Source organism: Rhamphochromis longiceps, linkage group LG3 (assembly GCF_057381845.1).
Source record: "Rhamphochromis longiceps isolate RC_006_pf linkage group LG3, R_longiceps_female_GT1.1, whole genome shotgun sequence".
In the NCBI taxonomy this organism is placed as follows: domain Eukaryota; kingdom Metazoa; phylum Chordata; class Actinopteri; order Cichliformes; family Cichlidae; genus Rhamphochromis; species Rhamphochromis longiceps.
The window spans coordinates 29,127,491-29,155,370 of NC_140559.1; the positions used below are offsets into that span (position 1 = coordinate 29,127,491).

The 27,880-nt window shown below is 41.1% G+C and overlaps 1 protein-coding gene across 1 annotated transcript; it reads right to left on the bottom strand.

Moving 5' to 3' along the window:
* Positions 1-3,167: 3,167 nt before the first annotated feature.
* On the bottom strand, positions 3,168-27,703 carry LOC146673868 (RING finger protein 150-like). Its single transcript, XM_085393325.1, has 6 exons — positions 27,247-27,703; positions 12,641-12,891; positions 12,190-12,344; positions 9,974-10,070; positions 7,726-7,981; positions 3,168-6,788 (listed from the first exon to the last, which is right to left on the bottom strand). The coding sequence occupies exons 1-6, from the start codon at positions 27,701-27,703 to the stop codon at positions 6,670-6,672; spliced, it is 1,335 nt and encodes a 444-aa protein (XP_085249451.1). The 3' UTR covers positions 3,168-6,669.
* Positions 27,704-27,880: the final 177 nt, after the last annotated feature.

The window sequence follows — 27,880 nt, forward strand, 5'->3', positions numbered from 1 at the left end:
AAATGCTATCCAATGACATCCAAAATTCTTAATGTTTACTTTGAATAGATTTAAATTATTTTCTTCTTGCAGAGGTTTCCTTACAGAGCAGCAATAAGGAATGCCTGATTCTGTATTACCTGAAGACCAGTGGAAACCAACCAGCTGCCATGCTGAGTCTTGAGGAAAGCTGTGACTAGAGTTTCTTTGTAGTTCTGTACGGTTTCTGTTGGGTCTGTGTTTCCACAAACCCCACTAATTCTAGAGACTTATTCATCATGAAGAAAACAAGACAGTCGATTGATCGATTATTTGCGCAAGGAAGGCCTCGTCTGTGTCCACCACGAAAATGACCCCCAGATCTGACCTCCTCCTGCTGCCTTTTATTTAGAGACAGTTCACACAAAACACGTCAGAACAAAGCCACGCCCCCTTGGTTCTAAGACAAAGCATTTTATGTATATGTGTGAAGTTCTGTAAGAATGTGTGTGTGTGTGTGTGTGTGTGTCAGACCTCCTGCTGACCAAAGGGTCGTAAACCCAGGAAGCTTACGTCAAAAGAAACAGATCTTTCAGATAGGATGTATCTACAATAAAACCTCCCCCAGCACAGAGTGGTTGGAGAGGTGGTCAGGATCAAAGGAATGGCTTTGATCCTACTGCTTGAACTAAGACTGTACAAATTTAAGAAACACAATGGCAACATTCAACAATTAGACTTAACAGTTTCTGTTCTACTTCCAGTCTTAAAATTGAACTACCAAAAACAAGTCAAACCACCCCCTTGTAGTTTCATGTACAACAGAAACCAAATAAAGTCTGTGGTTCTTGTTCATTAACTTTGTTTGAAAAGCATAAAAATGAGCTTCCATTTATTTTCATCTGAAACAAAACAAAATTATAGCAAAAAAGTAATGCTTAATGTAAAAAAAAAAAAATCTAACGACAATAATTACAAATAATAATAAAAATAGTTAACTGGATTATGTGTTTTGTAAACAATACTATTCACTTGAAAAGCAGGAAACAAACCAAACCAGTAAAATGAAGGAAAATAAAAATTATATGGTACTAACTCTTTGTATTAGAGATACTAATGTTGGCTATTGTCCTTGTTCAGACTTGAAAACCACCAACGGGCCATCTAAATAATAACACCTTATTGCATGCATTAAACCAACTATAACATCTGGATGCACAGATCAACATTAGAAGGTGAGGGGTTTAGTCTGTTTGGCGAATGCATGGTTTGGTTTGGGTTTTGTTTAGTATATAACTGAAACAAAAACCTGGGGCAATTCTGTCCTGAAAAAATAAAAAGAAGGTTAGGGACTTGGAACAAAAAGTCACAAAATCTAAAAGAGCAGATAACAAAAAAGGCAAAAACAGAAGCAGGAAACATGGAAAGACACAAAACAGAAGTGAGGTAAAGTTGAAGAAGGAGAAGACTTTTGTAAAGAAGCCAAACAAATGCAACGCGAGAAGGGGGGGGGAAAACAAAAAAAAACAAAAACTGGGCAACCAATCAAACCACAGCGTACAAGAAAAATACCTAAACAAAAGAGCCAATCCGACGTCATTACTGGCAGTGACACAACAGTCCCCCCTTTGACTTTTTGAAAAACTCCTTGTCAGTCTTCTAAAGGATCTCAACTTCCCCGTGTTATACGTATAATTACTGCCAATCACAAGGTTTGTATCGTGGAATCACAGCCTCCTAATCTCATTTATGATTGGTAGTCTTCACCATTTCACATCAATGTGCAACATTCTCATAGTTAGATGATTACCTCTAAATTAAACCTTTGTGATCACAAAAAGCAAGTTTATTGAGATTACTTTGTTTCTTTTGTATTCTCAAATAATTACATGAAGCTGATTACAAAAATTTATTATTAATTAAAACATAGGTCCAAAATGAGAGTTGCAATTTTCTGTCCATGTCTTCAACAGCAGGAAATGTCAAAGCTCCAGAAGTTTTCGGGTTTTGTTCCCTGTCTGATGATGAATCAAGTCATCATTTTTAATTAGGAAATAATCTTTATTAAAGCATTCATATTAAATTTAATGTGAGCAAGAAAACTTAATTTTCCCAAATATTTCTTAATTTGAAATAATGTATTAATGGGAAATGAAAGGTGGGCATCATTTAAAATACTTTTTGACTCTAGTGATAATGCAAAATAAAAAAAATGTAAAGCACTGCATGCACAGTTTTTTATCTATTAATCTAAAAAAAAACATTTTCCTTCCTATGAAAAGGCCGCGCCGCTGTCGAGAGCATGCCAAAGTAACCTGTGGTGATATTACCCGAATTTTATAAAAAAAAGTTGGCCGATCTGACGTCGAAACAGGGGATCAGAAGTACATGATGATGCCAAAAGACAAAGTCTGTTTTTCTTCTCAACACCTAAAAGCAGAAATCCTGCTTTTATTTATTTATTTAATAAAAGTTCAGTTTTCTGTGACCTAAAATGCCATTTACATAAAATGAATAGATATTTCTCTAAACATTTGGGTACATGACGGGAGGGCCTTTAAGAGGCTATTAATATGGTGCTGCCAGAAATTCTGCTGCTGCTCTTCCACCCTTAAAAATCTAAATTTTGGATGTTTTAAAACAGATCATGGTGCTTTAAAGTTATTTCATTACAACTAACACCCATAAAAGATATTAAAAAAACAAAAACAAACCAACCTATACTGTATCTATTGAAAATGAAAAGCTCCAGTGGACCACGTTCATTCTGTACCATCTTGAGTCTTTCCCCACAGCCCCTTATGAAGCCTGAGGTCTATCCTCCATTATATGTTCTGTGGGCGAACATTACGCCACAGCAGCATCAGTCTCTACTAGAAAAAGAAAAGAAGCTGATTCAAAGTAGGCTCGAGTTCAGCTCACTTCCACTGTATGGCAGCAGTCACACAGGAAGAGGATGAAAGTGCAAATATCGATACGCAGTTCAAGCTTATAACACAAAGCAACTTTAATTAAAACATCACTCACTGAAAACAGGCCAGGAGGACAAGGCATACAAATCAATCGTCTTCATGTGTTATCAGCCCTCGACCGTTCTAGATTCAGTCAGCCAGTGTTAACAGGATACTTGGTGACTGGTGGATCTTAGTGTGGACTAATTCTCAGGTTTGAAGCTGAACCATGAAGACACAGGAAAGGTGAAGTCTTGGAAGCAAAGTCGGAGAATTTCACAACATAAATTCGGTTTCATTGAGAATCTGAGAGAAAAAGAAGCCACTGGGAGGACTGAAGACCGCAACACACAACCACTGTGTCTTTGATTGCTGCAAATTTGTACCAGCTTGAATGTCCAAATATCAGTCTGCTCATCAGAAAACTCCAAATTACATTTGCTTTTAATTAGTTTTAAAGTACAAGTAAACAGTAAACACACCACTTAAATTTAGCCTTGTTAGGAGAATATTTTATTTTTTCATTGCACAACATTTATATTTATTATGTCTTCTTATTTGAGCATTGGAAGTTCTCATAAGATCCAGTTTGCCTGGTGGACCAGTATAGCGCTGGTTTTCCAGTCTGCCCTTTGGTCTCATTTCTCTCATTTTTCATCAGGTTACAGCAAAGAGGAGAAAAAAACAAAACCCAAAAACCTTTTACAGAGAAGCATAATAACAACAGTTTAGGCTCATAGCATCAAGGTCCTTTGCAAACTGTGTGTATGTACAATTATACAAATAATCATTAATAATCGGTCAATGCTCAATCACATTGAGAATCATCCAGGCAACAGGTAGACTCGGGAGAGTGGGAAGGAAATCAGTCTTTTTTACAAAAATAAATGTCTCCTCTGGTATCAAAATAGACGACAATCTTTCATCTTTCTCATTTTCGGGAACCTTGTGGTGCCACCGACACCACAATGCGACCGCAGCCCTACACAGTCTGCGTACCAATTTGACAAACTGACAGTGATGCCACGTGGCAAAGTGGACTTGTGTTATATACTTTATTTACATGTTCGGCTTCGAGCTGACGAACACATCCTGATGAAACGCGTTTCCACAAATCTGTCTCTAAAGCTCTAAAAGGATTTCTCTATCCCAGGTACTTTAATTCACAGGAGGTGGTGATAATTTCTTGATCTGTGGAAGTAGTAATAGCATCTAACCTCTACTGTGTGGTGTGTTGACTGCAGATTTGAAAGCGCTTCTTAGGTTTCCTAAGGTTCAGAGAGAGGATCCCTGACTAGCAAGTAAAGGACCCAATCCTTGATTGTCAGGGTTAAAGGTAAATGTGTCTTTAAAAAAAAAAAAAAAAAGGCAGCATGAGGCCATGGTAACAGACACGTGTGGTCAGGCAGACGGACAGACGGCTGGACAGTCAAACAAAACAAGGCAACGCTATAGACAGGGTTCCTACGTGGCATTTGGATGTATGACTGCCACAGAGAGTTTGCTTAGCTAAGGTTAAGGTGACGGAAGAAGGACAAGGGAAGTGTTTCCACTGTGTACCTTAAAGGGTGGGCAGACTTTGATATCTTGTTCCTAATTAAAATCAGTTCTACATTAATTGCACAAATGATCAGTGCAAAAATTGCAACAAAACGTAGGAATCTCCAACATCCGAGTTCGTCAGAGGCCACAAACCACAACAGACCGGCCCCGTGCTGTGTTCCACCTGAAGCTGAAAATCTCAAGTTCACACCTCAGTTAGACCACCTCAGGGAAGTCGGAGATTGCAAATCCACTGTTTGTGGCCAAATAACTCTACCTTGCTAGGGAACAAAATAAGCCTGTCATTCAGACGACTACAGCGCGGTCAACTCTAAGCTTGGATCCCAACTCGAACATCTGATGTTTAAGTAACATAGCACAGCAACTGCAAGCGTTGGAGTTTTTAAACTTCCCTCTCGTGCACTTTGGTGATAGAAATTTTCCAAATGGCGTATGTGGAAAAAAACTGGCACTGACTATGGACTCGACAGCCATCTTTATTGCACTTTTATTTTGTGATTATGGGTTTGAAGAAGAACTCTCAAAACTGTCACATTTTCATCCCATTTTCTGAAATTGTTTTCAGCTTCTAAGGTCTGACTGGATCCCTCTTAATTAATTTATTGCAATTTTCTGCATAACTCGTATCAAGAAAATGGAATTTGACATGTGGACAAAAATACAGTCTGAACTAAACTGACTCCTCTTCATTCTTTCTGTCCACTTTATCAGAACAGACCAGAGCTGACATGTGCACACATTGATTGTTTTGCTGAGAATAAAAGTTGCATGTGTAGGCCATGCAGATGGTTCAAACGGTTATCTCGGGTTAACACAACAAAGGATCGACAGAAATGTTTCTGCTCAGCATTGGAAGCGTTTTAAATATTTCGAAAGATGATTGATACATTATGACGGGATGTCTATCGACCCGATTACCCAAGGTGCAGGATTTATTGCCTCCATATGCACTTCTTGTACAGAAAGGCCAGACCATATCAATCCTCTAATTTTCTGTGGAGCCCTGTAATCTACAAACAAATTAAAAAAAAATGGGAAAAAGTGGTTTAAATGTCATCGCTCTTGCAGACAAACATAGGAACCCTGTTTGGAAACCCAACTGTGGACAGAAAGCAACCAAACTAAATACTGTCAGAGTATTGTTAAGATAACAAAGCCTAGAATAACACAGACAGGGAAAAAGAGGGGGGGGGATTAAAAGGAAACAATACTGTGTGTAATTGCTGTTCAAACTGCAGTCAAACTGTGGTAGTAATTATTTCAGGACAAAGCTACCTCTTTACATAAACTACAGACTAAAGAAAACCACTGCTCAGAGTAGCTTGTGTCCTTTCAAAGTAAATGTCCACCTTTGCAAAATGTAAATCATCCACCACAGATACACTCACACACACATCAGGGAACAGGCTCTGCCTGGCCTTTTGGCAGGCAAATTAAAATAAGCTTATTTAACAGAGTTTTCCAATAATGCGAACCTGGAGAGGAAGCGAGCAGTCCATCATGATTGGTTTTTGCTGTTGTGCTTCCCTATTTGGGAAAACCAGGTAAAAGAGAATATTCCAGGAGATCCAGAGAAAAGTTACAGAACAAAAGCTTAATCTATATTCACGGACTGCATACAGAAATACAGCCTACTGCTTCTTGTCCTCAAAGTCAGGAGACAAAAAAAAAGTCTTGAAATGAAGGACTCGATCTATACTGCAGAAGCTTGTCAGGGTCAATGAAAGGTTTGTAAGGATAACAAGATGCGAGTCTGACTGAGGCAGAACTGGATTTAACCAAGACATCTGTAGACTGAGTTGCACTGGAGAAAAATCCTGGTTAACTCGAGAACCAAGGAAAGGACTGAGGTGAACACACTGGAAAAGGCCCACTTAGTTTCAATACGTCTGGTCCAGACAAGTTGGTTTGGCGAAATCTTGTATCACATATCCATGTAGAAGAGCCAAGAAGGACCCTGGTGCTGGATCTGGGTTTTAGCATCCACTTGGAACCAGAGAAAACCAGAACCAGATCCCAGGCCTAGCTCAGGTTTTGCTCAGTCGAATGCGGTCAGGTTTGGTTCAGATATTTTTTTCTTTTTCATCATTTTGTTTTTGTTTTTTTAAATATAACAGTCAGGTCTGTTATTTATCTAATCTGAACCTGATTAGAGCCTGGTTTGGGCCGATTCTGGTTAGGTTCTGCTGTGCTGCTCTCAGGACTTGTCCACCAACTGAGGTTGCTCCAAGGACACTTCCTCGTCTGACAGACCCGTTTCCACAGCGATGACAAATGATGCCACTGAGGCGCTGCTCGCCATTGGCTGAAGCTCACCTGAAAGAGAGAAAAAGAGGGCTATTCCTGAGTTTCTGGAGACGTAACTTTTGTTTTTAATTCAGATTACAGAGAGGGTTTGCTCTTTTCAGTTTCACGGTTGTCTGAAAGTCTTGTGTGAAACTCCTTCCAATAATAACGATAAATAAGTTCAATTCAAACTTGGCCAGGTGAAGCCAGCTGTTCTAGTCTACAATAACAATGCAAAGACATTTGAGAGCAATCTAATCTCGGTTTTGCTAAACAGAACCTAGAATTAAGACTGTGTTAATGTCTGTGGCTCAGGACTTCAGGCAGGTCATCTAATTGGCAGGTTGGTGGTTTGAGCCCTGCTCCAGTCTGGATGCTAAAGTATCCTTGGGCAAGACACTGAAAACCAAGTTGCCTCTGATGTGTTCATTGGAGTATGAATGTTAGAAAGCACTTAGAAGTAGAAAAAACTGCTTACATAACTGTATGTGTGAGTAGGTGAGTGTTGTGTATAGACTGCTTTGAGTGCTCAAGTAGAGCAGAATAGTGCTATATAAGAACCAGTCGAAAGAATGTTAGAAAGGATGACATTAAAGCATGACACAGACATGGCAGTAATACTTCCAGGACAAGACAAGAGAACGTTTTTCTACAGAGAAATGAAAACATCCCCAAACATCTGCCAAAAGTGTCACATTAGCTTTATGTTTCTATAATAGTTTGTAGCATGGTTGGTATGGGACCCTTTCATTCAATAAAATTAAGCTAAAATTGTATTTCTGCTTCCTCTTTTGCAGTCACTTAAACTTCCTCATTATGAAATAAAGAGGAAGTTTAATGTGATCAGGGTAAAGATGCATCACATAGTCAGTGTGACTGCAGTAGCCATGACTGAAGCGAGTTATGGGGCACAGACACCACTGGGTGTCAGTGTACGAGCACTTATCAGATGGAGTGTGAGAGTCACCTGTGTGGGTGTCCGTGGTGGTGGTCACAGGGCTGTCCCTCAGGGTGTCAGGGTCCTGGTAGTCCTGTGGGAGCCCGACCCGCCGCACGCCGGGGTCCAGCACCACAGAGGAGCCGCCCTCGCTCAGCGTGCCGTCGCTGGACGCCCCGGACACCACAGCTTCTAGGGCCAGAACCCCAACGCCGCCCACCCCACTTACACGGCCCAGGTCCAGGTCGTAGTCCAGAGGCAGGTCGTCGAGACAGTCTGCGTTCAGCTGTAGCAGAACGACATGAACACCACAGTGTGATTGTCCAGCTCCAGGAGCCGACTGACATCGTGTCATTCTACCTACGATACAGTGAGGGTCTAACTAATCAACATGTGTGACAGCCATTTTTAAAAGTTTCTTTGATCTATGTCAGACTTCACACCTTAGTTCTGAGACACAAGCTAACCTGTACTTCTAAGCTTAAAAACGTTTTAGCTCTGAACACTGAGGGTCACAGTCTGAATGACTGAGTTTTGTTACAAACAGAAAAAATACTTTTTTACTGGAAAATGATCAAAGCAATTTTTACTGAACAAATTCAACCTAAATGTTAAACGCAATACAAAACAGATGTCTAATGTAGTAAACAGTTCCAGTACCAATTACATAACTGTCAGTATTTAACATTTTCTACTAGGCTTCTACTCATTTTTGTTGCTTTAATGGCCGGTCCAACATCGGGCCATGGTGTGTTTTTAACAACAAACTGTCAGACAAACACTCTCCACTGATACAAGTTAACGTGATTTTCTTGGCAGATGTAAGTCAGTGGGGTGACCTTTGGTTGAGATGTCCGTTTGTACTTTTACTGTGTTTTTCTGTTGTTGCGGTGGTGGACTAAAGCTTCTTCATTTTGAGAAATACGCCTCAATAATAGTTAGAAAATACAAAAAAAACACTACACAAATAATAGTTAAAAACACCAGTCTGAAGGGAAATATGATAAATGGCATCAACAGGTTGGGTAATGGAATCGGCAATCAGTCATTAAAAGTGAGACGGGGACGTGTCCATGAAGGGTGCTGAGCTAAGTGGATCTTTGAGACCGAGGAGCTGCCCAGAGCCCAGTGTAAGATAAACGAGGATTATTTGGAGTGAATCATTCAAAGCTACTCCAGTATTTTTTTTTAAAGAAGGAGAAGAAAGAAAGAGCCTGTCATGAAGTATTTTCCTCTCTTTGATGATGACCTTGCTTTTACCCTTAAAGTCGACTTTTGACAACTGACAATATCTCAATAAAGACGTGGTCTAATGGTTTGATGACCATTAGAAAAGGCTCTGGGTTTCTCCAGGGGTAGCTCCATAGGCAGAGACCACCCTCACTAACCCTTGATGCAAACCTAGTCATTTTGTTTCTAAGCAGACCTGAAACATGGCAGAAACCCCTCGGTTCAGAGCAGAGCTTCAAAACATTTACACAACCTTAAAAGAAATAATTCTAGTAAAGCTAGTAAAGGATCATTTCAATCGCAGTCATCGAATACAGGATTGTATGTTTTCTCCCTTCAGTTTTTGAACAAAGGAACACTTTCTGTTTTGCAACGGTTTCTTGCAGCTTGAGGAATTTCCCAACTTCTGGTCTACAGTGGATATTATCTGACGAGTGTCTCAAAGAATTGCAAGTCGCTGTCTTTCTTTAGAAGTGAGAACGTTTAAACAGACTCAGAAAACATTCATTTAATGAATTATGCATTTCCAAAACTGATGATGAACACTTTCATGGAAAACACCTCACATTCTGGTGTGCGCAGACAGACAGTGGGTTACGTCTCTGTCGGTAAGACAGCTGTAAAAACTGAGAATGATTCAGACGTCTGGCTTAGATTAAATGAACATTTTGGAGTTTTGGGACGTGATCCCTTCTTAAGGACAAAACTCACTAAAAAGTTCATTTCCTTCTTTGCAATTTTCACACTCTGAAAAGTGGGCAGGACTGCGGCCTTCATTCTGCCCCCCGAGCCCAATGTTTGACACCCGTGTCTTATCTTCAGCTACCATTACGGATAAGAGGATGCATGACTTGGGGCTGCTATGACAGATCAGCGACAATATATGAAAAGATCCAGGAAGGATATTATCATCACCTGTTATTTAAGCAGCCGTAAACACGTCATAACGTTCTTGTACAGTCCTAAACTATAAAATCACTTCCTTTCAGGGCTGCATATCCTGCTCTGTGCTCACTCTAGGAAATATAAAACCCAGTTTCACACTCACAGCGATGCCCAGAGCTTTCAGGATGTTCATCTTGCACATGGGACATGTGCGGTGGTCCAGCAGCCACGGATCTACGCAGCTCTTATGAAACAAATGTCTGCAAAGAAGAAAAACAATAAAATATGGTGAAATCAGTCGTTCTACTGTGGATCTGAAAACATTAGAAAAATGCTGTGAGGAAAGACAAACATCACACCTGCTTTCACTTAGCGCCGGCACACAAGAATCTGCACAAACATGCTTTATGAAACTTGGTTGGTAATCTCATACAGTGCGCCGCACAGCCAGAGTGTTGTGAGGTCAAAACAAATAGTCATTGTAGTCACAACCAAAAATACATTTCCTCTGATCACAAGAAAACAATCTGCCCTGAGCTCAACTCAGCAGCTTCCATCGGCACAAAGTGGTTTTGTGATCACAGGAAAACAAGACTGGCAACAATTTAATAAAAAGGTCGACTCTGCCCGCAACGATCACGGCTTCCATTCAACAAGTTCGGTAGGGCTGAACAACAAACACTCGACGGGGCGTTTTCTCGCTGGTATTTGAACAGTTTACCAGTGATGGTCATCATTGTCTTTAAATATTTGGATGCTTGTCGTTCTTCTCTCAGTTTTCCCTCATTTTCACAAAGAAAGATAAAATTCTACATGCCAGGGTTCAGCACAGACAACAGCCTGATGGTCAAGTTAAAGCCGACGGGGTTTCCATCAGAGTCCACAACAGCTTTACTTGTGAAGCAACTAAAGGAGGCTGAACCCGCAATAATTAATTTTATTTATATTTTTAAAGTATTTTCACATTAGAATCAATCACATGAGGATGCTGTAGGTTAACAGACTGTTTAGTGACCCTCATAACATAAAACAGGTATTCTTCTTTGTACAAGGATTGTAAAATGCATTTAGCAGTACATGTCGCCGACTGTTGCAGATTGCTGATTTGGCTGCAAACATCCAGCAACTACTCATCGAGTGATAGTGAAAAAGTCAGAAGTGCAATACAAAAAGGGATAAGATGCCATTGGCCTTCAAAGTAAAAGCTGACCCTTTTAAAAGTGTTGGTTTTAACAGTAAGGCACAACTTTTACCTTGAAGTCCAAGTTTTTCCAGTTTCATTACAGCTTAAATAGTGAAATGCAGAGTGTTTGTAGACAAGGACACTACAGACGACTGTGGCAACCTGCTTGTGATTAAAGCATTCAAAAGCAGAGTTTTGGTGCAACTGAATTCATCTGAATATCACCAGAAATCCCTCTTTCCTCTTGTCACCGTAGGTTGTCAGCTGGTTGCTAACCAGCTTAAGGGCTAAAGTGTAGCCCCCGCAGGCTCAGCTGTTGTCAAGAAAAAAGGTTAATATCACAACAAAGACTGATGCGGTCACAGTTTCTGGTGGGACTGTGTAGTCTGACACACAAGCAGAAAAAACAGTCAGTGAGCCGCGGTGGAGCCAACATGTTTTTCCTGTAGTCGACAGCAGCAGCACGAACCAGTAAACATGAAGAAAGGCCTTGTTTCAGCTGCTGTCCAAGCCCACTATGTGTTGCAGAAACAGCCCAACTGAAGTGAGAAGAAGTTAAAACCACAGCTGTCTTATTTAGTTTCCATTACTATTAAACGTCTTCTAATCTTTGTCCTCCTCTTTCTAGCACTGACACCTGCAGCACTATATTTATTTCAAAGCACTAAGTAATTACTTTGTAATTATTTCACTGATATAGATTATTCACATCACTGCTAGTTAAAACATGGTATATTCTTATAGACAGCGCAACCCACCAGCAAATAAAGCATTAAAAATCAGCTGTTTTCAGTAACCCAAACACACTATCCCTGTCTAACAGTCGTGTCAGCTCTGAGTCATTTCCCTGCACAGACTAACACTGAGCTGATAACCTGCGACAGCTACAGCGTGAAGACGTCAGGAGACTCTCTGAGGTCTTTTTCAGTCTCGATGACTGTTTGTTCTGTGGCAGCTAAGCTCCTGCAGGTTACAGTGGCCTCACGAACACCAACTGACTCAAAACACCGTGAAAATACTAAATTAGCTAAAGAGCCCCCACCAAAAAGAAAAAAAGAATAATTGGCACTGTATAGAAGATACTATCCTGAAGGTCTTCATTCAAACTCAGCACTCAGTCCTCAAACATAATACGATCCCCATCCTTCAGTCCTTACTTCCACATTTGCGTGAGGTGTTTCTGAGGCTGTGGTTACCTGCAGGGCAGGATGCGGACCACGTCGTTGGCCTTATAGCCCTCGATGCAGACGGCGCAGTTGTCAAAGTCGGGCTCGGTCTCCTGGTCGCCCTTCCTGATGGTGCGAAGCTGCAGCTTACTGATGGCCTTCTTCGCTGCGTCACCAAGACGCCGCTGGAGAGACACAGTGAGTCTTTACTTCGAGCTTGTAAAATGTGATTCATGTTTTACAAGCTGAAAACAGAACACTTTCCAATAATGGGCTCGTTATTCAGCAGAGATGAACTACATTACTGACGACACATTTTCAAAGTTTCAAAGTGCTAAAAATGTAAGTATTTACTCTTATACTGTAAAAGATAAACCTCTTCTGAACCACCTCATTAACATAGGCTCTAGTTATATGATGCTGTTCCTTCTGTCTTCATAAACTAAGCAGAACAGCAGGAGACGCAGACCCGTGTTCGCACCTGGTTCCGGTCGCGCGCGTTGGCGTATCTGAACCTCTGGATGTAGTAGAAGACGAGCCAGGCAAGGGAGATGATCATCAGCACGATGAAGGAGATCGATACGAACACCACCGACGTCCTGCTCACGTACTTCTGCAGGTTCCTCGTCCCGATGGTGATCGTCATGGTGACCGTCACATTTCGTTCCAACAGCGATACGATCTCGCGGCCTTTTGGCTCCGGGATCATGATGGCGACGACCTCGCTCGCACCTGAAGATGAGGACAGGTGAGAAGCACTAAGTCAGTGACAAATATAAAAGCATTCAAGTATTTAAATTTTACTCCTTGGGTCGATGAACCTGCAATGAAACTTTAACGCCCTTTAGTAGAGCTGGGCCATATCATACCGCTCACGGTAATGCTGGTATAATGTTAGGCAACGATAAAAGGAAATAACGCGACAGAGTAAAACGCACATGCGCAGTGCCTTTGTTTTCATACGCACATGGCGGAAAAAGTATGACAGCAATGGAAAATGAGAAGGATGAAAGTGGATCGTTGAATGAAACGGATGAACCAGAACTGGTTTGTAAAAATGCTGCAACTTCAGTGGTGTGGAACTGGTTTAGCTTTCGTCCGTCAGATACACACCAAAGCACATTATTTGGTAGAGTATGCAGGCGGGTCGTTATTACTGTTATTACCAAACCAATTGTATGTGATACACGGCACTTAAAAATCGGTCAAAAATGTTTTACTAAGACTTTGCTAAGCTACGAAGCCGCACCGCTTGATGGATTGTTGGAGCATTACGGCTAGTCAGGAGCCTCGCGGAGTGATACGTACTGTGCTGCATTGTGTGTGTGTGTGTATAACCTGTGTATAAGTTTTGTGGATATTATACATGGTTATGGTCATAATATGTCAGCCCATTTCCACTGGAAATGCCTTTTGGTTAAACTGTCAGCAAGGAATTTGCATTTGCACTCTTAAATGTTATATAGCTTTAATGCACATAAAAAACAGCTGCTTGTTTAAGTGAAAATACATTGATGGTTTTTTTTGCAGTAATAAAGTTGTGGAGTTGTAAAGTATTTTGTCTCGTGTCAATTATATCGTAAGTTATATTGTTATCACAAATTTTCAAATGTATATCGTGAGAAATATTTTTGGCCATATTGCCCTGCCCTACATTTTAGTACATATAATAAATAAAGACGTGGTTTTGATGACCATTAGAATATATGTTTGATTTTTCCAAGGCAGAGATCACCCTCACTAACTTCTTATGCAGATCCTTCTCATGAACAAGTGCATTTTTAAGTCTTATAAAAGTCACAAACTCCAAGCTTTCTTCTCAAAAAACAAATAAAACATTGTTTGGAAACTTTGTCCCAACAGGGTTGCACAACCTAACACAAATGTGCTACACTTTTTCATTTGCTCTAAAACTTCTTTCTAACTCATCCCAAACCAAAAGGGTTTCACTCCTCACTAACATGGTTTGACCATTTTCTCCTAAACCTTCAGCTCGCTGTAGGATAAACCTGAGACCAGCAAGTCCTACTTTATCTGTTACTCACAGTTGCCATTTCCTCCAATTAGTTTTATCCTATTTATGCATCAGACAATGTCGTACTATCGTTTGTTTTAACTGTGCTTAGTATAAATGAAGGAAGGAAGAGTTGTCCTTAGCTTCAGGCCAACTTTACTTCCACTCACTGTGAGAAAAAAAATTAAGCGTTTCCTTTTCAGGGTCTAACAAACATTTAAACTGGGAATCTAAGTACCCGCTCAAATAATGAGCTCAGTTATCAGCACAAAGCTTTAGACTGCTCTAAACGCTCAGTTTGATAAAGTTTTTTTCCTACTCCTCGCATGACATGGGTATAAAAATAGAAGCTCCGCCCACCTGCTGTTCAAACTCTCAGTTTATGAGGGGCAGCTAATCAGAACAAAACTGGTTAAATTAATTTAATAGACATTAAATGTTGAACAGACTAAATAATGCAGTGGTCCCAACCCCTGGGCCGGTACCGGGGTGTGGAATTTATGGTTTTTAAATTGGCTTTTAGTGTTATTTTTTTGTTGTTTTTAAATCATTTTTATCCTCAACTCTGTTTCCCTGGGTCTTTTCCTGTGTGCTATGAATAAAACGTCTTTTTTGGTACTAGTTTTATTTTGTTGTATTTATCCACGACACCTTAAAGCCGGTCTGTGAAAATATTGTCAGACATAAACCGGTCCGTGGTGCAAAAAAGGTTGGGGGCCGTTGAAATAATGAACAGATGTGCCGACTTCAGCTCATTAGTGTTTCTCACATTGATTTCAAGTTTGGATTTTATGCGTCCTTAAAAATAAGTTTCTTAATTCCAGTCAAAGCTAAACCTGAGCTAAAAGCTAAAACTTTAGTTTTTGTCAGAAAAGTCCTTGAAAAGCAATCGTTTTACCAGAACAGCATCTAAAACTCAAATCTATTCTTTCCAGTCATTTACAACACATTTCAGGCTAAGCTGCAGACCATTCAGTTTTTCTGTGCAGAAATAATAACTTCCAATCAACTAATCGACTATCAGTGTTCAAATGACCTTACTTGCATGTTATGCAATGAGTTCAGCCAGACTTTAATATTTATTTAACACCATTTATGGACATGGAAATGTTGATCCGCTTTTTATTTATTTACCTTTTCAGTGTCCGGAAAACTGACTGTTCACTCGACCTCCTTGTTGTGGAGGTAACCTCGCAGAGTTTGTACTCGACACAAACACACCCGCACTAGTAGCCTGTTTATTGATCCAATAACAGCTTCTGCTCAACAAATCCCCCCATCACTATGGAGACCAGCTCCTCTCCCACACACAAGGGACTGCCTCTCTAAAAATACTCCGAATACACGATCTGTGATGCACGGCATATTCAGCATTGGGATGAACACAAGATTATATAAGTGACTCTGCGACTACTATAGGATTATTGCAGGATTTCTATAATCCTACGGCAGATCTGGAACCTCTTAATCACAGGCAGTTTCTCTTATCAGAGATTTTGTTTTCTTTCTTTCTTTGACAGAAATGTTCACAGTAACAGGAGTGTGCTTGGTCCCCAATAAAATGCAGTGAAAAGTAGGAAAGCTGGCTGGGCCTGTTATGTTTTTTTCAGCACCAGTTCATAACAACAGTCATCTGGAGGCTGTTTATACTGCAGGGTAAAGACCGTACAGAGAGAGAGCCCCAACAAACAGATGATTCCTGATAAGAACCCAGAAGCTATGGGTGGGACACGCTCCTTTTTAAGATGAAGAGCGCTCCATTTGTAACGGGCTCTGGGAGGGCATCAATCAGCAACGACCGGGGGAGTGAAGGTAAAGAGAACAGAAGCGCACCGGCCTCTGTGACCCTGTAAGGCTCTGTGAAAGGTGCAGGTTTAGAAAGCTCCTGTTTCCAGTGCACTCACATGTGTCCAGAGGACCAGATTACTGTGATACTGACATCAAACAGTACAGTCAGATTTATCTGATCAATATTTATTTTACATGATTATTCATCAACTTAATCATCGTGCATTTAATATAATTTGTTTAACTGTGTGGTTACAGAAGCTTTTCTTGAAATAGATTTTTTTTTAAAAATGAATAAATAAAAAGTGGAAATGGTTGGACACGCGGGGTTGTTGATAGGAAGTTAAGCCCAGGAGGTGGGGCGTTTCTCACCAAAAACACCATCTCATTAAAGGACAGTGGTGGAGATATCTGTGGGTGTAGGCAGCTGCAGACAGCCATAAGTGATCCTGTCAGAGGTTTGAGGGCAGTAACATTATTCCTAAAAGTAGTTCTAGATCAAACTTGTTGATCAAAGACTCTCGTTGGCTTGAGCTGAACTAAACTGACTTTTTCAGTAGGGAAACCTCTTTAAAAGGAAAAGGGAAGGTTTGGTTGATTAAGCAAAGGAATGGGATGGCTATAGCTCAGGACACAGAGCACGGTCATCTTCTAACCAGAAGGTTGGCAGTTTGATCCCTGACTGCATACTTTGTTCAAGACACTAAGCCCTGAGTTGCTCTCTGATCTGTTCATCATGTGTGGATGTTAGAAAGCGTTAACTGCATTTGAGTGCTCAAGAAGACAAACAAAAATCTGTCCATTTACCACTCACATTAGAAGGTGTTAATATCTAAATGTATGGTGCAGGATAACCAATCAGACTCTAGCTTTCATTGGTTCACGCCAAAGTTCTTCCAGAAGTCATGCCCTTAGCAGCTTCCTTTGAAATGCTTCCAACAATCTTTTGAAGCCTCCATCTTAACGAATGGGAAGAAAACAAATATCTGACATTTTACTTCCACGCCCAGCAGGCATACTTGCCACCACAAAGCTGAAATGTTGTGAAACTATTGTGCACATGCACTCTTTGTTAATTTTCTTCATTGGAGCACCATGTCTCCTCTTTACATAATTTCCATTTCCAATTTACCAAGCTGACTTCTCGAGAAGGCAGACCACACAGAGGGCAAAACAACAGAAACAAACATCAGGCCAAAACATTTTATAATGTTAGTGGATCACAAATATCCAGTGATCTGCACAACTGTCCAACTTTGTTAAACCTACAACCTGAAGTGTTGATCTAGGACACTTTTATGGGCTGGAAGGGCTTGGAGGAGACTTGGGGGGGGAAAAAAAAGCAACATTTTTGAGCTCTGAGGTCAGATCAGGATGTGCAGCTGGTAACGATTCGGTGTGTTGCTAAAGGATGCTCATGGCGCTGGATTGTGAGCTGCACCTCCGAGCCAAACCACAACACCAAGCTTCAACAGCTGCTTATTCTGAAGCTGAAAATACACAAATGCACAAAGACTCATGAATACAGCAAGTTCAGTTCTGCACAACTGAGGAGAAAATTTTATTTGTTTGCCTGTCATTTTGGCTGTTTTGATTTAGAGTTGAGGCCATCCTTGTGACTGAGGCCTGACTCAGTGCAAACGCACCCTCGTGTCACCCTGAACGCACAGAAAAATATCCCAGAGGAAGGTTTGTTACCAGACTAAGACTTATCTGCAGCTTTGAAGAAAAAGTTCCATTTAACAATAAAGATTCGACAAGTAAAAACAAGTTCATCTGCAACGTTGAAGTGTTTAACTACAAAAATGCACTCAAAGGAAAAACTCTTTCACAGGTGGTACAAGAATGTCTCGCTACAAGTTTATGGCCAGACATTGGCACATTTAGGCAAACGTTTCACAACAAGCTGGGGATTAACTGCAGGAGAAACCGGGAGCAAAGGCTGGTGTCAGAGTTTGTACAGTAACTTTATTCAAAAATAATGGAAACAAACCATCCTGAGCATGCAAATGGATATGCAAGTTATTCCTGTGTGGCCATCATAAAGGTAAATTCTTTTCTATTTTAGTTCGCTTAAGGAGTTCCTCAAGGCTTAGTTTCATTTACACACAGATCAAAACCATCAGAAACATAAGGCTGGTTTATACAGATATATTTATATTTGAATCTCGAACCTCAGAACTCCTAATGTGCAGAGACCAATCTGTTCTTATTGTAGAGAACAAAACATGTTTACTTGAACATTTTTGCTCTGTGCCATTACAGGACATACTGACTGCTAAAAGCTTGTTTGACTTTTGCAACACAAATCACATCAGCAACTCCAGTATGAGTTTGCATTAAAATTTGCACATCACAAACAGATAGCAACCCGTGCTACAAGAATCTAGTGATGATTGATGTAACAAAGAAATGTGAAAACAGTGAAGAAAAAGACCAGATCTGCCCCAGAATTTCAATAAATTAGCCAAGATTATCCACTCAAGACAATAGTTGGTGTGCTTTGACAATATTGTGCAAAATCACTTAGCTGCAGATTATTTCTTTATATTTTGCTTCCAAGAAGCCAGATTGTTTAAAGTGAGGTTGAGGATTAGTTTTCCAGACTTTCTGAAGTTCTTTACAAATTTTATGGGCAGTCCTCATATCAGATATGGGGAGAGGGGCACCTGAAAGTCATGGGGGGAGGAATCCAACAAAGATCAGACCCTTGAGCTGATCCAGCTGCTGTCAGTGAAAAAGTGGCTCTCAAGAAGCCAAATTACACAACGGGACTGAAAAATCAGCAGTAACAGGTCTGATGGAGGGATGAACACAAATTTATATTTCTGCTTTAAAAATCATTTTCAGTATGTAAAAACTGTCATGGGTTGGAGCTAATGCTGCAGACAGTGTTGTTGGAGATATTACAAGAATTGATTGTTAAGATAAGACAAGACTTTATTGATCCCACAACAGGGAAATTTTTGTGTCACCTCAGCTCAGGTACAGATATCAGAAGGAAATACAAAAATACAAATAAGTACAATCAATGAAAAAAAGTAAGATAATACACTATATACAATGGTAGCATACACATGTGTTCTGATCTGTTGATACATTGATAAAAAAAAAAAGGATGTTAAAAACTAAAGTAGCAGCATAATTACTACAGATGAAAGGAATCAATTACTTCAGACTGCTGCCATTTTGTAAATGCATTTCAAGCATTTTGCCTGCTGGTTCATTAAAACAGGAATATCTGATCAATTTAATTTTTGTTTATTTTATTGTGTAACTTGAAGGTTTTAGGGTTTTTATTATAGACTAAATAATGGAGAAACAGTTTACGTTAATGTGGAATCTTCCAACGCGAAAGCCCAATGTCCATCGACTTTGACCTGGATAAACACAGATGGCAGATACTTCAGATTATAATCTTAAGGAAGCTGAGGCTGAACTTTAATGTTTGCACAAAGATCAGTATATTTGCTCAGTAAGCACAGTCTAGCTGACCACAGTTTAGGAAAAAGTCCCCTGAGGCCTGCACTGAACTCACATGACCCCAACTAACACACGAACACAAAAATTGATTAGTCTTGCCCTAAAAATAATCCCCTGGGATCGTTATGTTATGTTATGATGAGATTTTTATTTTCCAGTTAAACCTACAAACTACATGATAAATAACTGCAATTTGGTCAGTCTCTTTAGTAAGGTTTCTTTTGTTTTAAAAACTCAAGTAAATCTCTACAATAGCAGAGATGTCCAATTGTCCAATAGCAGACAAGCTTCAGATCTGTGAAGGCTTTGAGCTCCTCTGCAAATGTTTCTGTATTTCAGGTGTTATGTCATTTTTCTAACTTTAGAACGCAGCGAGACCGATTCAGCTCGCAGTCATCAGCAGCTCCCAACTAATCTGCCGGATAAACGGGACGATAAAGCAGCTGATTCCACATAGACCTTTTTTCCAGGTGGATTAGCAGAGTGAATTCCTGACCAACCGAGGAATTCACCAACTTCATTTTCACTCTGACAGTACTGATTTCCATCGATATCAGAGATTTTTAAAGCCCCTCTACAACCAGAAATCCTGCATGTGGATGTTTTGGCATCACTTTCCTGCCACATCAACTTATTTTGCCATAAACTGACCAAAAAGCTAAATAAAGTCTCAGTTTTCCAGAGTGCCAGAGTCACTTTTATTTCAACTGCGATAAAGAGTAAAAATAACACAGCCTGCAATAAACAACAAATAATTGTTGTTTATTGCAGGCTGTGTTATTTTTACTCTTTATCATGCTGCTGCAACAACAATTTGCCTTATGGGACCAATAAAGTATCCATCCATCCAATCATGACTACTGGAATAGTTTCTGGGTTTTTCCAAGGGTGGCTGCGCAGACAAAGACCACCCACACCTCATTTTCTTCTATAAGCAGGTCAGAAATGTGACAGAAACCTCTCAGCAGGGTTCTCGTAGGCTTTCAAGAGATAAAAAGTTAAACTAATGTTATTTTGTCCACGTCAATCAATTCAATTTAATTTCTAAATACATTAAATTGTAAAGAGGTCGGCTGCCGGTTGTGGTGTGACAGAAAAGAAGAGATAGAAAACAGGAGAAAACATTAAGGCCTTGTGACTGGGATTTCCTCATGTGGAACTTCATTATTTAGGCGAGAAACAGAATGGCAGGGACACAGTGGCTCATGACACAGTTCACAGGTTATAGTAATGGGTGATGTACAGATAGGAAGTTTTGTTGTCACTTGTTGGCTGTGCTGAGAAGCCAAGAATGGCTACAAGCAACCACATCCAGGACAAATTAATCGAATCACCAAAAACAAAGTGTTTGTACTGAGGAGTATTATGACTGCAGGCTCAGTAATAAACATGCCTTTAAAAAAAGTTGCCTGGAAAAGGACAAATGTGAGCTCGGCTTTGGGCAAAATGTAGGAGAGGACCTGTTACGTGATCACTGTGCACACTTCTGGACAGAGGCATGAAGCCATCCGTCCTGCTGGTTGAACTATTTAAAAATTAAAACATTTACCGCAGAGTTTCAAAATCACATTTCAAAACTGGAGCAAATTCTTCCCTTTTTCTCTTGTCTCTGTCACATCAGCACCTCATTACTGAGTATTTTACAAATCAGCACACTCATTTCTCATCGACAGCCGTTTTATTCGAAATGCGCTGGCTCGACGCCTGACAGGCGCCCGCAAATCAGACCACACGTCCCGTTTTGGCTTCTTAACACTGGCTCCCGATACATTTTAGAAACGATCTGAAGACTTTGTTTGTTTTTAAGTCATTAAATTGTGTTTGCACCTTGTTACCTTTCTGATCTTCTAAAAGATCACTGAGGTCAGCTGACCAGATGCTTCTGGTTGTACTCAGATTACAGCCTTTACAGTCTGGCCCTTCAATTTACAACTTCACCAAAACCCGTCTGTGGCCTGATCAGTCCGTTTTCTGTATTATGCTTCTTTATGGCTCCTATTGTGCTACTCTTATTTGGTTAACACTTGTTATTTTTAAATGTGCTTATAAACAAACTTGACCACTGTAAGTCAGAGCCATCCACACATCATGAGCCAGTCAGTTAAACTTGTCTTCGGACCGCTGCTTCACTTTACTAATGTTTGCATTACCTCTCTGCAGAGCCTCAGGACTCATGTTTCTAACATTAACTTCACTGTTTGTCATTTCAGCATGCTGAACAGGATCCTCTTCAGCTTATTTACACTCATATTTTTAATTGGCTGCCCGTGTTTGCATACCTTCAACTTCACATTTTTGAGGCTTGTTTGCGTTTGCTAGACTTCCTGAAACAGCAGCAAAAGCCTGGAGAGGCAGAGAGAGCTGCTGGTGCTGTCCAGGCTGCACATCGATGCCGTGCTGCTCTAATAGTGTGCAGGAGTCAGTTAAAATATGTCAGCACTACACTGGAATTATTAACAGCAAGCAAATAATTTTCCTGCTTGTTTCAAACCATTTAATAACACACAAAACAGAACCAAAGTTTTTTGCTCAATTAAGAAATGCCCCTCAGAAAAGTTTAGTTGAAATCAGTTCAACTGCAATTCTCATGATTTTCCTTTGGAGAAAGTTAATTTTTCTTTATTGTGCAGCAAAAACCCTGCAAATAATTGTTGGTCGCAGCTGACTGGACAGTAAACAGCATCTTTTGGTTTAGGACCGACTGTTTGATAAAGGAACAAAGGTTCAAGACCACACTCTAAACAAAAACATTTTGCACAGTTGCCTGCCTTCTGCAGATGATTCATGATAAACCTAATCAGCAGATTAATCGTGATTCATCCTCACCTACTGCGAGTATTTAATCTGCAGCTTTTCTGCTGATCAGTGAAGTCAGTTTCCAGTCAAAAATGTTACTGTGTTGTTATATAATGTGGTGAAGAGGCAGGAGAGCAGGAGGAGAGAACGAGTGGAGGAAACCAAGCAGGGCCTCAGGTCAGAGTCAAACCCAGGCTGCTGCATTTAGCCTTTGTGGCACATGGTCGCCTGCTCAGCCTGCGAGATAAACCGGCACCCGGTGAAGTCTCAGCAGCAGTGCTCTAACTCAGGAGTCGGCAACCTGCGGCTCTTTAGTCCGTATAGTGCGGCTCTGCGTGGATTGGGGAAATAAATTAGACGTATTTAGCTGAAGTGTATTTTATTTATGTTAGTTCTTTTTAAACTTTTAGTTCTAAGTTGGAAGATTATTGTGATATTGAAATATAAAAATAATAATTTATTTTTAATAATGATCACTGTAGTTCAGCTGGGTGTCTTTCCTTTTGTTATATTTCTTTAAGAGTTCAAAATGTGTTCATTACATAAATAAAATGTAATTTTCTCTGTAGCACTTCATGGATTTCATAAGCAACACACCTTAGTTGTTCACACAAAGCATAAAAGTAAAAAACAATATATACAGTGATATCTGCATTTTAGACGTCAAAAAGTATTTGCGGCTCCCAGTGTTTTCGTTTGCGTGGAAACCGGGTCCAAATGGCTCTTTGGGTGTTAACGGTTGCTGACCCCTGCTCTAACTGAATCTGACTTTCTGGCAAAAACTAAAGAAAAAGCTATGTGATGGCCCTCACCAAGTACATGAGTCAGCTCTTAATAAGAAGCCAAATGATTACATGTCCAAACAACACAGCGTCGCTGAACTTGTGGATGACCGGCCAGCTGTTGAACTTCTGGAAAATTTATTTAACGGGCACTCAACTGTACAAAGACTGATTTGCAAAAAATAACCTGGACACAGAAAAACGTGAACTGTTTAAAGCAAACCAACCACCCAGGGCTTTTTTCCCCTTCCTGAATTCATGGCATCTAAATGTGGGTGTGTAGGCCTGCCAGGGATCCCTGAAGGAGTTTCCAGCTGTCAGAGAAACAGCTGTTACTTCACTCAGGAGCAGAGCGACTCAAAAGAACACCACTTACGGTGCTACAGAGCAGTCAGCCCTGTTATGCAACTCAGCGCTAAGTCGTGACCAACATCAAACGTCACATGGAGTTTCTCTGGACATAATCGAATGACAGGAGCCTGTTTTCCATAATCAGTCACTGTGGATGCAGCGGGGCTGGGAATCCCTGATCCACACGACTGTTTCTATCAGAGAGGCACTGTGTGGATGACCACTGACAGCATCGTTTAACAAATGGAGATTAATTGATAAAGAAGCATCACAGACCTTCAGTCAGCAGCTCTGAGAATATCTCTGATTTCTATCTCTTCCAACCCAGTGGATGCAAATAAAAGGTCAAAAAATTACTACTTTCTTGTTAAGAAGTCTCCAAAATATTCTTTTTTTCTATGAGCTAAATCCTGAAAACTTAAATCTCAAACAAAAGAGAAGACTTGACAAAACTTTACAAAATACAGCTTCGCAGAAAGAGCCCTTGGTGGTTGAGCCCATTCAACCTGTAACGAGTCTGCATTTGTGATCGTTACTACACAGAGGGGATCTTCGGACTCAAAATGGTCTGTTCGATAAGCGACTATGCCTGTAAGTACCACTGTGCCACAGCACTGTGCACAAGTCCTGCCCTCATTTCTTTACATTTTGAGTCAGACTTCCCTTTAATTTGTTTACACTGGTCTTGAGCAACAGCTCTGCAGGCTCTCTGAAGGTCTTTCAACATTTTTCTTATGACTTTGGCTGCCTTTGCAACTATTTTCAGATCAGTCCTTGCAACAGACCAGTTTCACATGAATGTTTTTTTGTTTGTTAACACTGACCTATAAATCATTTAAGCATAAAAAACCCACCTAACTCACAGGACCAATGTTGTGTCAATAAATAACACAACTTATCAAATATTTTAAATTCTGTATTTATGCACTTTGTTACTAGCAGCCTGTTACACAAGTACATAATTTGTTCCCAATTCTTTAGTTTGAAAAATACAGTCTGACAGACGTTAAATATTTTTGCACCAACAAAGCGATTCCTAAAGAGTTATTAGCTGAAAAATCAGCATCTCTCAGTCCTTACAGATGCTTTGGAAACGATACAAGTGGCGGACAAAAGATGAAGTAGCCGGCTTCAAAACAGAACAGAAATAAGCAGCAAAAACCCGACTCCGGATCTGCGAGATGCATCTGACCCTTCAGTTGATCTCAGGTTGGAGGCTTTGCCACAGTTTGGCGCTGCATTTCAACCAGTGGTGTTGGGCATCTTCTCAAAGCTGATGGAATTATGAGCACAGAGAAGTACTGTCAAATTATAACCCACCATGCAGTACGACCAGGAAAGCGTTTGATTGATGACAGCTTTATTTTTCAGCATGCCAGTTTTACCTAACACACAGCCAATACAGTAAAAGCATACACAGATAGGAAGGAAAAAAATGCACACACATAGTTGAAAACTATTGGTCATGGACTGGTCCCAGAGCCCAGACCTCAGCATTGTCGTTTGGATCATCGCAATAAAGAACAGAACTAAAAGGACCCAAAACATGAAGCCTGGAGAACCTTTCCTGAAGACTACTTAAAGAAATTACAAGATAATTCGTCAACACAACCTGAACTAAGGTCATCATATCAAAAACTGACTTTCAGTTTCACTTAATTTGTACCACCTGTTACATACTGTATTTCAATACATGGAATACAGTATGTAAGGCAGGTATTTCCCATTTTCCTAGCAAAATATAAAGACATGAGGGGGCGGAGTCTGTACAGCACTAACAGAATAAGCACCTCATATGTCAAAGGAGATGAAAGGCAGATGTATCCTGGTGTGTTTATGGTACAAATCTGAGCATCAAAGACCTGGAGACAAAGATGACTGCAACATTAATGATCCTTCTGCATACAGGTCATCTACAAATCCATTAATGTTTTCAGACATGATGGACTTCTTTATAACAAACCTGCATCCTTGTTCCAAACTCCAAAACTTTTCTGCTAGAAAATCTTGGATTTCCTGCCTGAATCTGCTGTGCAACTCACTTTTTAGATATTCAAATGCATGCCCGCCCGCATCAGTTCATGAGGAAAATGTTAATATTCATAGACATACAATATAAACATATAGAGAGTCACAACCATGAATATAAATGAACTCAAATAACTGTACACTCTGTCCTGAACTGGGGAGTTGTTACCTGTGTAGCCAACTCAAACTTTTACTGAGCAGACTTCTTGCAGCGGTGGACTCAGATTACAGCACCACGCTCATAATTCAGCGAGGTCTTTAAAAAGAGCCACTCTGTAAAGCAGACTGCATGGCCAGGTGCCTGATTTCATACGTCTGTGGCAATAAGACTGAACTCAAATATTAAGAGGAAAGGTCCCATACTTTGGTTTACATCGTGTGTATTTTCTGATTTATTTTTATTATTTTTTTCCAAATTTACGACCCAAAAAATCCTCGCGGGACTATTTTGAAAGGTCAAACGCCGATAATCATTTCGCTTGTGCTTCCTGCCAGTACGCTGATCAGACTGTGCAATTCGCCAACTCCACCGCCCTGAAGATGCTGGACCTTGTTCAGATGTGAAGACCTCAGTGAGCAAGAGACACACTCTAACCAGAACGTGCAGCAGGTGGAGGACTGGTTCATGTGTCAGTAGGGTGAGCTCACAAAGGCCGAGGAGCAGAACAAGAACGGCAAGCTTCAGCTCAATGCTGTGGAGTCTTGAGTCTGAGAAACTCAGAGTCTATGCTATTCCTTGTCACAAGGAAAGGATAGCATGACTCGAAGTATTCAAGAGACTGAGAGAGTACTTTCTTTTTAAGAACAGCTTTTATGGGTGAACTGACAATTTTCCTGCTTCAGGGTCGGCTATCCCTCCACAATAAAAGGAGCCAGCTGAGGTGGTTCAGCCATTTGATTAAGGTGCCTCCTGGGTGAGGTGTTTTCGGTATGCCCTCACAAGAGGAGGCCCTGGGTAGGCTCATGTCATGTCCTGACATGACAGAGAGATTATGTCTCTCAACTGGCCTGAGAAAGCTGAGAAAGCCAGAGGAGGTGGACAAGGAGAGGAAGGGCTCCTCTACTCAGGCTGCCACTGCCTAGAAAAGCAGCAGGAAATGGACGGACGGGTGGTTTGGTGGGTGCAACCGTGAGATTTCATGAGTGTGTTTACTTCAGACTTAACTTGTTAAGTATTCTAGCCATTCACCTCACCCTATAATCCAGGGATGGCCAACTCCAGGCCTCAAGAGCTGGTGTCCTGCAGGTTTTAGATGTGTCCTTGAATGGCTAAATTACCTCCTCAACATGTCTTGAAGTTCTGGTAATGAACTGATATCTTAAACATGCAGGACACCAGCCCTTGAGGCCTGGAGTTGGCCATCCCTGCTCTAATCTAAATGGGGCAATTTCTTGCCCCAACAGGTGAGACCAAAACACCAACCACAACATATAAAAGTGAGTCAAACCAATGGGTGGTGTCAGTGTGGCTATGTTCTACATTTATACTTGACACCAACTTAACCTGTACACACTTCTACATTTTACCCTCAACTATTTCTCAGAGTCCACAGTAAAGCAGTCCCCAGTGTGAGTGCACTCGTCCTTGGACTTGACATGAAACTAAATGACTCTGAAAGATGCAACACATCCGTATAACAGAAAGACCTCGTGAGTTGGACTCTTTCCATGACATCTTTATTAAGAAATTAAGAGAAACACTGAACACGTCACCTTTAATCCCCATAGTTCACCCCAGCAGCAAACTACCCAACTTAGAAAAGCTAAGCAAAGCCTCCTTCACAGAGGGAGGAAATCGAGTTAAATGCGCATTTATTTGGGTGAATAAAGCAGAGCATCATCTACCTGAGTGAGGCATGGTGATGGTGTCGTTCGTGTTGGTGGAGCCCACATTAAAGATGACCACCGCAGAGGCGTTGTGGGCTGCAGCGTGGCGGATCTTGTCCTTGTAGGTGCAGTTGCCCCGGGCTATGAGCGCCACCCAGGCCCCGGCCTGAGCGGGCACCGCGAAGCGGGTGTTGGGGTCGCAGGCCTGGCGGTCGAGCGGTGCTGCGGGCAGGACCAACACCCCCTTGGCGTCCCGCTTCGGAGAGTGCTCGCCATATCGCCCGCACTCCGTCTTCTCGGTGCGCAGCTCCGAGGTGGCCGGGTCCACGTAGGTGATGTTGACGAAGGCGGTGTACCACTCCTCCCGCTCGGCCACGGTGAAGTCCAGGCACAGCAGGTGGACGAAGCAGAAGGAGAGCAGCCACGTAGAGAGGGCCAGGCTGCGGCAGGCCGCCACCAGCGAGCCCGGGGCCATGACGAGCCTCCCCGGGGTGAGAGCGAGCTGTGTGTCGGTAGGTCGGAGGAGCCCGGTAGCTTCAACGCTGGAGCCTCCTACTCCACCATGCTACAAGGCAAAACAAACAGGAGCGTGTTTAACTCGCTGATACTCCCCTTTTTTTCACACCAAAGAAAAAAAAATCCCTGTTTTTAG

Excerpts from the sequence above, each read along its gene's own strand:
- LOC146673868 (XM_085393325.1), bottom strand. The coding sequence starts at position 27,703 with ATGGCCCCGGGCTCGCTGGTGGCGGCCTGCCGCAGCCTGGCCCTCTCT. Across the intron at positions 12,892-27,246 it reads CATCACCATGCCTCACTCAG|GTGCGAGCGAGGTCGTCGCC; the intron begins GTAGATGATGCT and ends CCTCATCTTCAG. Across the intron at positions 10,071-12,189 it reads GTCCGCATCCTGCCCTGCAG|ACATTTGTTTCATAAGAGCT; the intron begins GTAACCACAGCC and ends TCTTCTTTGCAG.